Below are 13,757 nucleotides of genomic sequence, written 5' to 3'. Positions count from 1 at the left end.
AAAAACTCACCAGTCACCATATTTATACCGATCCATATAGAACTTTATTCTTGAATCTAGTCTTTCACGGCTGGTGTTTTAAGATAGTAGCTTTCAGCCTCAATTGTGTTGTAAGCTTGTGATTGCTGCAGGATGTTTCGCCCTACTCTGAAGAAGTATCCTGAGTCTCATCATAGCTACCAGGATTCTCCTTCAAAGTAAGGGTGTTTGTCTGGTAACGGTCTCCAACTGACAACGCAAAAAAACATGGATTCAAAAATTTTGTTGTGAGGTGAAAAACAAAAAGTGACCTCTTGTCGGCAATTTCCGATTTTGATGTATGGAAGTTTGAACTTTCATTGGATGTAGGGCAATTTGAAAAAAAATCTATTTTAATATTGTTTAAAATAAATTATATAGGCTATTTTGATTATTTTTAAATTTAAAATCAATTCAAAACTCACAATCTCCCCTTTTGAAGGAACAACAGTATTTTCCTTGTAGGCTGTAGATTTTTGACAAAATTATCTTGTCGTTCCTGTTTGCTGTCTGATGTTGAGTGATTGTAATGTTGCAGCATCTTGTGGTAACAACGAGTACCTGTGTCCCGAGGGTTGGTGTATCCCACAGACTTGGAGATGTAATGGAGAGCCGGAGTGTGCAAATGGAGAAGACGAGAAACTCTGTGGTAACTATGCATTTGATTGGCAATTCATAGTAGTCCCGATTATCTGAACTAGGCCAGTCGTGGCAAATTTCAATAAGCAGTAAGGTCAAATAATACGGAAAATTTATGTAAACCGATTGGCAAAGAGTTAAAAGTTTTACTTCAAGTTTATCTTTAATTGAAATCAGTATTTATTTATGAATCACAAAGACTATAAAAATCAACACAAACTGGCAAAAAACCAACCATAGGTCTTTGTTTACGTGGCTAAAGAGGAGTAACAGAGAGGAGGTAATGACACAGAATGCTAAACCAATCAGATAGTACATCCAAATGCAGGTGACTGAATTATGGCTTGTACCTTTCGAGTACAGCAGACTTCCAACTATCTGAATCATTTGAGACGGTACCATAATTGGATAGTCAAAGGTTGGTATGGTTGGGCTTTTTCTGAAATTTGTGTTACTTTATAGGCAGAGTGGAGCCAACCTTTTACTATCGTGATTGCAGAACACATCTGAAAAAGATTTGACAAATAATTCACTCTTTTACCCTAATTGCGGAGGACAATATGATGACAAGAGCGTAGAATATGTTCAAGATTTTACTGTAATCGTGGAAAACGATGATGATGTTTATAGGATTTATGGAGAACTGCTGGAGATTTTCAGGAGTTTGCCGCGATCACTATACACATGTTACAATATAACTGGATTTTTAAATGTACTGTACCAAACACCACAACTGTTGCACCAGCTGTAACCATTGTTGTGTTTGTGTAGACTGCTCGGTAGACCAGTTCCGCTGCAGCACGGGAGGTTGTGTTGACGCAGCACAAGTCTGCGATGGAGTTGAGCAGTGTCCAGACAACAGTGATGAGTGGGACTGTGTACAAGTGGACGCCATGGACTTGCAGATCAGGTAATGTGAAAGATGATGTAGAGAAGATAAAGCAGTGGTGGGTTCAGTGAATGACTGTTTCGTATAACAAATTTCATATAAAGCTTTTTAATTTGCTTGGCTATCACAAATGTTCTTAAACTCTGGAGCCTAATTGGAACCTTTAAACCTTGTCACTGGTTTAAGTTGAAAGTGTCAATCATCCTTTTGTAAATCAAACAAAATTAAGTGTTCCAACCAGTTCATCTTCAAGCTGTATTCTGAATTAAGTGCTTTGCTAGGAAAGACAAATAATCTGACCTGAAAGCATGTGGAACTGCCATATGAGTGCGCGTTCATTAACGTATAATGCAATGATTTATGTGCATTAAATTTAATTTTTCAACTCTCTGTTTGAACATAATACATACAGTTTTATCATTAGGAAGTTCAGAAGAATACAGGCAATAAGTTTAAACAATTTATTACACTGTAGCTTACCAACGCAACCGTCTTGTTTACAATCGAGTGAAATAGGCTGGTACATAGATAATTGTGAATAGTCTTCCAAGCTTTCAGGGACGGATAATAATCCAAGATAAAATAATAATGAATAAGGAAGGTCGTTTTTGTAAGTCACTAAAAGGAGCAAAATAAAGGAATTCCTGTGTGAAATCGGGTAGTCCAATTTTCAGCATGGCAATGGGTTGAAAGCCCAATGATCAAGGACATTTGTTTCGCCAGGACCAAGGACGAGTGGCTGCCTGTCTGCGCCACTGGCTGGACCCCCGAGTGGAGCCATGCAGCTTGTCAAGGTCTCGGCTTTGCCAAGGCACAGTTCACGGAGATGAGAGCTGCAGATAACTCAACTCGCCACTTCACGCTCAAACCTGACGCCCGATGGGACTCTGGACATCGTCTTACTGCAGCCGTCACGCTGAGCGACCAACCCTGCGAGGCCTTTGTGGAACTCACCTGCCAGGAGTTCAGTGAGTCTTTTGAAATTTTAAATACTATGTTGATCATACGCTATGGAGTTATGGTATGAACATTCTCCCTTTTGTGAAAAACAAGTTTTGACGACGTTTTGGATGTTGAATGTGATCTAGTCCGCTAATGTGGAAGTACTTACTGTATTACATCACAAGATTAGTACACAAACCTAGCCAAAGCTGGATAATCTCAAAAGAACAACCATATGGTGAACTGTCTAGTTGGTAATACAGGAAAAATCTAGATAGAGAACAACAATTTCACACATTAGTTTAACAACATTTGGTGCGTTGCTAGCCCAGTGGTTATTATCTCAGACTTCAGAGTGGGAGGGTCAGGTTCGAATCCCGGAATATCCCCAAAACCTGGTTTTGACTGCTTGCCATAAAAGTGTTTAAATACTCCCCCTCTACAAGCCTCCTCTGAAAATGCTACTGGCGTAAACAAGAAAAAAAATGATTCAACATTTTGTTCAGCATTTTTTTCCTTTTTTGGGTTACTATAACATTTTCTGTGTGGTTTTTCACTTGTGCTAGGGACAAAATAGTTTCTCATCTCGTCCCAAAGTTAAAATTTGTGTTCTGCAAGTCTAGCTAAAGAGTTAACTAAACCTACTTGTAATTTGTAATTCTAATATTTTTTCAGCGTGTGGCAACCCTGGGCCATCGGAAGGAGTTGCGGCCAGACTGGTTGGTGGTAACAGTGCTGCCAACGGTCAATGGCCGTCAGTGGCCATCCTCTACCAGAACAAGACAAAGGCATCCTGTACAGCCTCCATCATCAGTCCTCGCTGGCTTCTGTCATCTTACAACTGTCTGCATTCCAGGTATGTTGTACCACTAAGATAAACAAAAATGAAATAGATCGATAATTATTGAATTAAACTTGTTATTATATATAGTGCTTATTATCTATATCTATAAAATCCAATGTATGTTTGTTAGTATGTTTGTCCTTTATGGACTCCAAAACCGCTCGACAGATTGTAATGAAGATTTCAGGCATTATTAAGCATTATTCAAGGATGGTTTGTGTGAAGTTTGATGCAGATCCGTCAAAAGGGCTCCGCCCCAGTGGATCTGGAGTTTCCCATGTTAACCTTATGAGTATACTCATATTTAAATGGAATTAAAGAATCTTAACAGCTGGTTCAACTAAACTATCTGATTCTGTGATGTTCAATAACATTAAAAAGTTAATAGGTTTACCAACAGGGTGCAGCACTATATTTTTTTAAGTTATGAGAATAGCTAATTTGCAACCAAAATGTGAGTGAGCGTAGCGAACGAACTTCAACCTGGAGGCGAGTTAGCGTAGCGAACGAGCTAACCTGAAGGCAAGTGAGCGCAGCGAACGAGCTTCAACCTAAAGATGAGTGAGCGTAGCGAACGAACTTCAACCAGGACGTGATTGAGCCATGCGAACGAGCTCATCTTGAAAATGAACGAGCATGTGACATAAAACCACAATAGGACAGGACGACGTCTGTCGGGCCAGCTAGTATTATATATAAACGTATTTACTGGTCCTTTTTTTAACTTGTATCAAAATTTAACTGTATCTTTTATACATTCTTTTTTGACCTTGTTTTCTAGTAGAGTAGAACAATACTACACCTTAATGAACCTTAATTATCAGAATCAATTGGGAATGTACCACACATTCGGATAGACCAAAATTTAAGCAGGTAGTTGGATCGTTACTAAAATTCAAGGTAACTTGTAAAATATAGGTTTAGTTGAGCTGAGCTTTTACTTTCTCAATCACAGAACGCATCTGCAAAGATTTTCAGAAATTAAAGAGATGATTTTCTGTGACCTCTGGTGACAATGATGATGTCTATGTTTGAAAAACCTTAGAAGATATTCAATATTTTTTCACGATTGCGACTTCTGCCTCCTTTAAATGAAAATTCTTATTTCAGGGACAAATCGCTGATGTCTGAGGGCTGGGTTGCGTTCGGAGGAGGCTCCATGTTCGAAACTGACAAGCCTGAGACTCAAGTTCGTGTTGTGTCAGAGATGGTTCCGTATCCCCAGGTCAAGTTCAACCGCTTCCTCTACTCGGACGACGTGGTGCTCGTAGCGCTGCAGGAGCCATTCGCTCTCTCTCGCTACGTGGGAGCCATCTGTTTGCCGGAGAAGGAGATAGAACCTAGACAGATCTGCGTCACTGCAGGCTGGGGCTACACTTCCCCGGGAGGTTAGTAACCTTGACTTTTGATAGGAGCGCAAAATTTATGAATATGAGTTATAGAAAATATAAGCTTTGGAATAACAATTGGCCTTTCCAAATATATACATTGTATTACCCTTCATCGTAACATTACGTATTGCTTTTGTAAAATAAAAATATACTACTTTGTTTCCTTGCGCACTGCTACAACACTTTAGAGCAGCTGTTTATAAAATGTTTCCTACAGCAAAAAATAGCTTGATTTGGAAAAAAATATGAAAACTTCTTTGCAATGGTAAAGGATTTGAATGAAATTAGTTTCATCCTACAGGGCATAAACTCTGTTTTGGCGTGTCAGTGTACAAATTGACAAAATTCGGCTCATTGAGCTAAAGATAGAAGGTTAAACATTTTTTTTCTACTTGTAACTTAAAACTTGTAGGCCTACCCTAAATTGAAATTATAAATTCATCTTTGTGTGAGACCCAATAATCCTTATTTTAAATCTGACAAAAAAATCATAGCACAGTCCAAAAATAAATAAAACTGATATACAAATATCAAAATAAAACGTATAATGTATTCATATTTTTACACATTTTTCAAGTAAATGTTCTGTGTTTTCAGAGATCAACTTTAGTCAGTATCTGCACTATCTGCCGGTGCCTACGATAGACCTAGCCGAGTGCAACTCCACCAAACACTACGCCGGGTTTGTGTCCCACCATGAGATCTGCGCAGGTTTCACAGATGCAGAGAAAACTCCTTGCTACGTAAGTGTATATGTACATACATACAATTCTACTACTTCCTTCTGAAGAAACCTCTTATAAAGGCTTTTTTGTGTGCAATGTAAAGTTTTATGTCTCTTGTGACAGAATGGACTCTTTCCGATCCAGAAAAGTCTGTTACAAATAATCGTGGAAACCTTGGTCCTTGTGCTCTATGCTACATCATCTAAATTTGTAACTATATTGATCAATAGGATATCCACATAACTACATTTAGAGGGTGTTTCAACCCTGCATGGTCAAAACTTAATTCTCACTCTCTGAAGATTTTTTTAGAAACAGTTTCTGTTAACAAAATATATTTAATTAAAGAGATCATGGATGATGGTAGCAATTAAGCTATAAGCTCGTGGTTTTGGTACCTAAAATTCTAAAAATCAACCACTTTCTAATCAACATAATATGTCGTTGATTTGACACATAGCTATCAAAGTTATGTGTGTATGTGATACATAATAGCTTGTGAACCAAATGGATTGTGGGTTGCTTACTAATGAGAGGTTTGCCAGTTCGATCCTGAAAAAGTTAGAAGCTTGATGGTTCAAAACTGTACCCAACTATCCGTGACTATTGGACTTTTAATGAATGGTCCTAACATAGGAACAGCTGATCTCAGTCAGTAACAAAGCTGCACATATCGTCTCAAACCATTCTACACTCTTCCTCCACTCCTTACTTATCTTTGCCTCAATGTATGAACTCTGGTGTATTTAGTAATAATGAAATCTACGTGTCATTGTCTAACTAGTGTTGTGATGTGTAGAAGGACGAAGGAGCGCCACTGATGTGTGTCAGCGAAGGAGGAGTCTGGGAACTACAGGGAATCTTGAGTTACCATAGTCACTGCGGCCGCGGCTTCCATCCCTCCATCTACAGCTCTGTGGCTGCTGTGCGCGGCTGGATCGAGCACACTGTCGGCAGCAGGTTTGAGCGCAAGTCCACCTTCAACGTGCGCAGGTGATAATCGACTTAGGACTCTCACGCTAGTTGTGGAAGATATAACTGAAGTAAAAAATGAAATGTAAATTAGGATCTGACGGACTTATCAAACGTTCAGTTTGAATACTAAGTGAAGTAAACTGAGCTAGTCATCGAAGATTGTAAATGATTCTTTGGCTCTTTACCATTGTGAAGCGTAGACTTAGGTCTACCAGCAATTATTGTACATGTGAATCATACTCGTTTTGAATTAGTTTGTTAAGTAGGTAGATTTTATTCTGTGAAACATATTTGTTCTTAAGTTGGTAAAAAGAATAATTTTTCTTGTAAAAACTATTGATTGAATGTTTCAAAACAGTTTTGAGGTGTGGTTGTAAAATATTATGCAGAGATTAAAACACTCAAAGTTTTATCTTTACAAATTAAGTGAAAAAAGGTCAAAAACAACATCAAAATTATCATGTTTGATCTAAAATATAATGAAGTATTGAATCTCATGGTACATTACGAGTGACTGTTCACAGCTATTCTTTTGACCCTCTTGTAACTTCTTCTTCTCTTCACCTGTTTCACAGAATCCTTTTCCAATGACGTTTATAAAATCATTAGGTGTAATGACATAAGATTGTACAGCTAGAAATGGATGCCATGTGTACGTTAATGTTTATAGAATGCTCAAAGAATGCCGCAAGGCTTGTGGGTAGTTCCTTCATTTTGGCCATGATAGAACTCGTCAACCATAGGAAAGGAAACACTTGTAATATTGTTAGACTTGTAAGTAGTTGTAAGTTAGACAACGTGATGTCTTCCAAGAGCATGCGGTTGGATGTAAACTATTTTAGTATTCATACTTTGTAAATAACGTTTGAAATAGTTTTTAACATTTTGTACATGTAAAAATGCTTCTTCGGTGCCAAATTATTATATCGCAAATTGATCGCATTGTAATATATTAATCTTGACTTCAAAAAGCTTGTTATAGGTCAACAAATCTCGACATAAAATATCATTGAATTACCAATTGAAAGGCTGGTGCGTAGTCAAATAAAAAGTACTTTGAGAAATTTTGGCCAAGGTAATCACTTTATATAGTTATTATTTTCATTTGTTCATGTCTAAAAATCTGGTAAACCCATCTTGTTAACATTTTGCTAAGTTTAGCCTTGAATTATTGTAAATTATATATTTTATAAGTCCTTCACAAAAAAGTGCCTTGCAATAGCATCTTAGTATAGGTAATAAAATGTAAATATTAGTCAGTTAGATATAGTCCTCCTTCATAACACAACTCTAGTGTTAATTGTCTTTATTTTAAAAACAAACAGAATATACGTCTTTACGAGATACTTTTATAGAAAAAAAAACTGCCACAGGTATGGTTCAGGATACCTCTTTCTAAAAGAAAAACAACAAATTGCATTTATAAATAGGTGCATTTATCCTAGTGTAAGATATTTTATTGTATCATAGTCTAATTCTATATCCGTCCATAAGTACTGTTGTATTTCATAATGTTGAATCCATGTATATTAGTTATATTGAAATTGTTAATTTGTACAGTTTTGTTTAGAATAACATAATTATTCAGTGAAATGTGTTGATTCATTTCAAAGAATTCCTGAAATCCTGTTCGACCAATTGACATACAGTTACGAGTGTAGTTTGTCACAGCATTTTGCGGATAGTGGCGCTTTTTGTTTGTCGAGTCTCGCCTGCGTGTGACACAGAGAAGTGAGCAACAGAGGAAACACTCAATGGAAACACTTAAGTGGTGTCTAGCACTGCACGAGTTCAACACCGCCCCCCTCGCACTCATGAACTGATGTAGACTCTTCATGGTAGAGGAAGACCCTGTGCCCTGTGCAATAGGAGTTCCCGCATAGTGCTCGCTGCTTGGGCTCTTCCTTACTCGTCACAAATATATTTCCGACACAACATACTAGCGCAAAAAGCGTACAGTTGTTCCATAAGCATGTTTCCTCTGCTAAGTTAAATAAGACCTAGCACTGACGAGTGTAGCTCTGGGGGCTTTCTACATGCGCGGGTGAAAAATAGAAATGTGGTTATAAATATTACACTCTTATTTCAAAACAAGTTTTTTATTACAAAACACTCTTATATAGAAAACATATGATTCATTACCAACATGGCTTCTTAAAACAAATCTCCTTAAAGTAATACTGGAATGAAACGAGTTTCTGATCCTATGACTAGCTTAACATGCCTGACACTTTGGTCAGGAATCTAGTGAAACTAATATCTAGGATTCCTACAGCAGTCAAACTATCCAATGTACTTAAAAATCTTAGGTTATTTTGATCAAAGATGCTAGTAATAAATTCAAAATTACAAAAGCTAGTGCTACCGATTTTGTATTTACAATAACTTAACCTGAATATTAGAACTGATCAGAAAGTAAGTTCTGCCGATGTTTTGTAACTTCCATCCAAGTGAAGAATTAACCACGGAAGTGGTAGGTAATGCAACTCAGCAAAAGTCTGTTGTCAATGGTTGAAAACAGGTACAAAACAGATCTCCTGGCTGAGTTTCTTTGGTGATAGACAAACATATACAAATCAATATGTCACATGCAGCTTTGGCTTTCAAAATCAATCTCTCAGTAATTGCACTGAAGTGTCCATTGTATCATCCAGTTTAGAATGTGGTTATGGTTTCACCATAGATAAAATAGAAGCTTTGATTGTTGATACTGTGAGGTAGACATCCCATCATAAATATTTGGACAGTTGAAGAATAGAAAAAAAAGTTTATTCAATTGAACACCTGACAAAATTTGCTACTGTAAAATACTGTTAGCGAATTTCCGCTTAGGCCCACCGCACACCGTGTGACTGTTTTACAACTTTCGTTGCAAACCAGTTGCGCTTGCAACTGCTTTGTGACCTCGGCAATGTATTGCAGTGGGGAGGCGCACACGACGCAACTGGTTGTAAGCGATTTCAAAAGAAGTTTGAAACCAGTCACATGCAACCGTGGGCCCGACGTTGCAGTTGCGTTGGAGACTTAAGTTGCACGAGACCACGGGGTGTTTTTGTGGTGTTTGGTGGTATTTTGGTAGTATTTTGACTTCCATATAGTGTTTTAAGTGTTTATAATATCCTATCCGACTAGCTCTAGCTGCTACAAACAGCCTAGGACTAACATTCTTGCTCAAATAAGGGTGAACCCAATGCTCTCTCAGTACTCTTCGCTGTCTTCAGAACTGATAATAGCTAATAACGTCTTCTTCGTCTGAGTCTGACATAGTTAGCGCTCTTAAGGCTTTAAAGCAACGTAACTGCTTAATTGACACTCCACTTATTGCACAATGGACGCAACTGTAGTTGTAAAACAGTCACACCGTGTGCGGACAGAAGTTTTGTTTCAGTTGCAAACTGGTTTCAGATGCAACTGGTTTGCAACAGTTGTTGTAAAACAGTCACACACCGTGTGCGCTGGGCCTTAAGCTATTACCATAGGTCTCATGGTAAGACCTAGACCCTCGACCGGATTAATTTTTTTTCCTTTTGAGGTCCCCAGAAGCGAAAAACACCATCTTTTCAAATTTATATGTGTTTGTGTGTGTGTTAGCATGATAACTCGGGTTCCCAATTTAAATTATTAAATTAGTCAAATCAGTTTGCAAACCAGTTTGATCGGACTAGGAGAAAAAGTTCCATAGGCATTTTCATTTCCTGAAAAAAATATTGTTTTTCCCATTTTTTATCTCAAAACATGATATTTTGCTTAAAAGACCGATAATTTTGTACATTCAAGCGTTGTTAAACGATTAAAGCGCCCGGAGAAAATTCCAAAAACTGTACTTTTTATATTTCCATATGGCCTATACTTTTCCTGAGCTATGGCTATACTCAACGACAATTATTCAAACAATATTTAACGTTTCTATTAGCTAGAAATTTCTCATTCATTTGAGTACAAACATTAAGTTATAACAGATTCATAACAGCGTGAGATCAGATCATAAACTTAAATCGAAACCAAGCTTGAGTCTTATTCCAATGTGTTCTCTAGAATAAAAGACTGTCAAAAGCTGGTAAAGATGGAATGTCTACTTCATTATCCGATAAATTTAATATTCAATAAGATTAATTATGTCCTCATATATTAGTGATATTGCAGTTTAAAACCATCCGTAAAATGTATAATTGTTTCTTCATTTTGAATCAAAACTTACTTCCTGACCAGACCATAGAGAAATTACAAAACACTAAAAATAAATGCAAAATTGTGTTAACTCTAAACAAGCCTATAAATATTATGATTACTCTCACATAAACTATAAAGTAATAAACAGATAAAAAACTACGTAAGCTGAAAGGCATGTATGTACAAATATCACATATTTTTAACACCTTCTGAATCTTCCCTTCAGATCAAACAATGAAAACTATACAGATCTTAGCACTAACATCCAAAATAACATCAGTAAAGTTATGTTAGTTGAGAAAAAATATTTACAAGATTTAGCACCTTTCACATTGTAATTCATAAACAGAAGACTCTCTCAAACACTTCGGGATTATACCTTCTTTGAATTATGAGAAGTTTACATAACCATGTTTTAAAAACACGGTATTACGTGTGCAGTACCACAGAGAAGTAAGGCACAGAGGAAACATTCAATGGTACACTGTAAGTGGTGTCTACAGCAAAGTCCAACACTGCCCCGCTCACCCTCATGTACTACGACTCTCACGTTGGAGGAAGACCCTCCTATGCCCTATGAAAGAGGAATTTCCGCACAGTGCTCGCTGCTCAGGCTCTTCCTTGTGCATCATAAGAGTATTCCAAGCACAGCAAAATAGAGCTAAAAGGCGCACATTTGTCCCATAAGCGTGTTTCCTCTATACCTTAATTCTCTGTGACAGTGCGTACAAGGAATATTTAACATACACCTTATATTTTTTCATCATTAAGGATCTGCTGGAGACAATTTTAAGGTTAACCAGGCTTTAAACATCAGCTGTTTAGATGTTTACCATTTTTTCTTGTTGTTAAGCAAAATTTAAAAAATATTTTAACCAATAAAACAGTCTTAGATGGATTGTTCTGATCATTTTTCCCTTTTGTAAACGCAGCAAGTTTTTATGCCACACAGGTTATCATAAACCTGTTTTTAAACTTGGTCTTACAGACATAGTGTTAATGCTTTCATAGAAAGATACAATTGTCAATAGGGATGAGTAAAACTGCCGTATCCATTGTGCACTGAAGGGATCCCACCCGATGAACTATTGGATTTACTCCTAGCAAGGTCCCATCCCAACAATGCATTGGTCGGAATGTTACCCTTGTTAAGTGTTTGGACGTGTTCGAAGTCCGAGGTGTCGTCTTCAGTCTCATATCTCTCGCTGAGCAGACGGACTCTGTTCGGAGGTAAACTTCTTTTCTTCTCAAACGTGATGAAGCATGTGCATACCACAAACTGCAAAGAGAAAAATGCAGAGGTTAGTAATATTTTTGGAAGCTTTATGTTCGCTTATAAGAATCGTATGGTAACTATCACACAATTGGTAAAGGACAAAAACAGAAATCTAAGCAGTTTTAAATTTAATTTGAGATGCAAGTAATTTTTTTGTAGATTATGCATACTTTATTGTTGATTTATCATCCCCATGAAAAATATGATGATTGATGACGATTTTAAGTTAAGTTGCGTCTGGTTCACAAGGATGGCACTTTGTTGTTTGATGTTGTTACTTTGGTTAATAACGATATAATCATACATAATAGCTTATTATCTTGTATTAAATAATCAAATCAAATCTGGCGAGTCAAAAGCTCAGTTAGTAGCGCGATAAGACTTTAAATTCATGACATGGATGTCGTAGGTTCAGATCCTGATACCTGCCAATAAATTTTGTCTGTACAAATCACCCTTGTACTGTACCGGCTCACATTGACTCAAAAGAAAAGCATTTATACTGCATCACTGCACACTAAATATTGTTTACATGAAACATATAACAGGTTATAGATTTTACTAAGTAAAAAGCTTGTGATTTCTACTTGCACCATTCAAAGTGAATGCTATCATAAGTACCATATAAAATATACTCACCAATGCTGAGTGGATGATTATGACAAACAAAGTTCCGTTTCTGAAGCCTACTTTGTCGTAAAGCACCCCGGCCACTGAGGGGCCAATGAAAGCACCAAGGGAGAACGAGGCAGACCACAGCCCTGAGAGTATGCCATACGTGCCGATGTCATCGTTGAATCCTGCTGCGCTGTAAATTACATTACAATTTTATATTTTTATGAAAATTTTTCATATAAATAAAATTTGAATGTCTTTATTAGCCAGTGTTTCTCTAATACTCACAGGTTTTTCAAACAACAGTTACTATAGTCACTATCCACAAGTATACATTTGTCTCTTTTAGAAACATTTTTAAGTTAATTTAAAAGTACAAATTGTACTGCTCAATGCAATGGTAGGCTCTCGGGGGATCTGTCGTACAATGGGTCCAAAATAAGAGACACTTTACTTTCCTAATTTTCAAGGTAATCTTGGAAAGTGAATTCTCCCACCATGACGAGTCCTACGTTGGATAACCTCATCCTAGACGGAAAGCCTCTCGCAAAGATTGTCAGGCTCACGGGGAGGCATGCAGCATATAAAAACCTGAGCAACACACTGGCTGTTTCACAGAGAGGGAAACATGATCATCAAATTTTATGATGCAGAACACATATCGGATTGCTAAGTTTTGGATTTTATGTAACTGGCAAATGTCTTTACAGTGATACTAACTAACTGTTGTCTTATGCAGAAAACGTATGATGACAGTATCACTTACTGCATAACTGTAACCATAACCATAACCTATAAATTGTCAAGCAGAGTGTATATTTGTCCTTTTACTTTGTTTCATTCAGTGGCTTATCCAGGGGGGAGGGGTTAGGGGTTTGAAACCCTCCTTTACCTCAAGACATAATTTTTACAGTTCACATTTTTTTCTGTAATTAAAAATCTCTTTTATATGTCTCTAAAAGGCCTAAAAACACGAGTTTACAGATCCCCCGGAACCCCCCCTGACCACCAAGACCCCCTGGTGTAGCCCTCCCCCCCCCATTAGGATATGCATTGTATAGCGTCTGCAACGGACGTATACGTATGCAACTACATTTTCCGAACAAGTCATAGAAATTTCTTGTCACAAAATTAAGTCACAACGGTACAGAGCACAACAAGTATTTAAAAGACTTATAAGAAAAATTTCTTCTCAATAACTAATGTTCAGAATTTTTCGTTTACAAACTATGTAATATGTGTTTTATTTCCCTATGTACATTATGTAGAAACT

At 37.1% G+C, this 13,757-nt stretch overlaps 2 protein-coding genes across 4 annotated transcripts in view; one reads left to right on the top strand and one right to left on the bottom strand.

Moving 5' to 3' along the window:
* Positions 1 to 8,016, top strand: part of LOC128991626 (uncharacterized) — a 109,361-nt gene extending 101,345 nt beyond the window's left edge. For both annotated transcript variants that reach the window (XM_054414677.1, XM_054414678.1), the window contains 7 exons: positions 557 to 667; positions 1,429 to 1,567; positions 2,270 to 2,514; positions 3,164 to 3,344; positions 4,443 to 4,720; positions 5,321 to 5,466; positions 6,248 to 8,016. In XM_054414677.1, the coding sequence (XP_054270652.1) occupies positions 557 to 667; positions 1,429 to 1,567; positions 2,270 to 2,514; positions 3,164 to 3,344; positions 4,443 to 4,720; positions 5,321 to 5,466; positions 6,248 to 6,445 (1,298 nt within the window). In that variant the 3' untranslated portion in view covers positions 6,446 to 8,016. The remainder of the gene's footprint in view (positions 1 to 556; positions 668 to 1,428; positions 1,568 to 2,269; positions 2,515 to 3,163; positions 3,345 to 4,442; positions 4,721 to 5,320; positions 5,467 to 6,247) is intronic.
* Positions 8,017 to 8,503: 487 nt separating this feature from the next.
* Positions 8,504 to 13,757, bottom strand: part of LOC128993247 (MFS-type transporter SLC18B1-like) — a 29,917-nt gene continuing 24,663 nt past the window's right edge. For both annotated transcript variants that reach the window (XM_054417029.1, XM_054417030.1), the window contains exons 11-12: positions 12,509 to 12,677; positions 8,504 to 11,872 (exon numbers count right to left, since the gene is read on the bottom strand). In XM_054417029.1, coding sequence (XP_054273004.1) covers positions 11,618 to 11,872; positions 12,509 to 12,677 — 424 coding nt within the window. In that variant the 3' untranslated portion in view covers positions 8,504 to 11,617. The remainder of the gene's footprint in view (positions 11,873 to 12,508; positions 12,678 to 13,757) is intronic.

This window comes from Macrosteles quadrilineatus, unplaced genomic scaffold (assembly GCF_028750875.1).
Source record: "Macrosteles quadrilineatus isolate MER2022 unplaced genomic scaffold, UCM_ALF_1.0 Scaffold_4__1_contigs__length_99947679, whole genome shotgun sequence".
Classification (NCBI taxonomy): Eukaryota; Metazoa; Arthropoda; class Insecta; order Hemiptera; family Cicadellidae; genus Macrosteles; species Macrosteles quadrilineatus.
The sequence above is the reverse complement of the archived record's forward strand: the minus strand, read 5'-3'. Positions and strand labels throughout refer to the sequence as shown.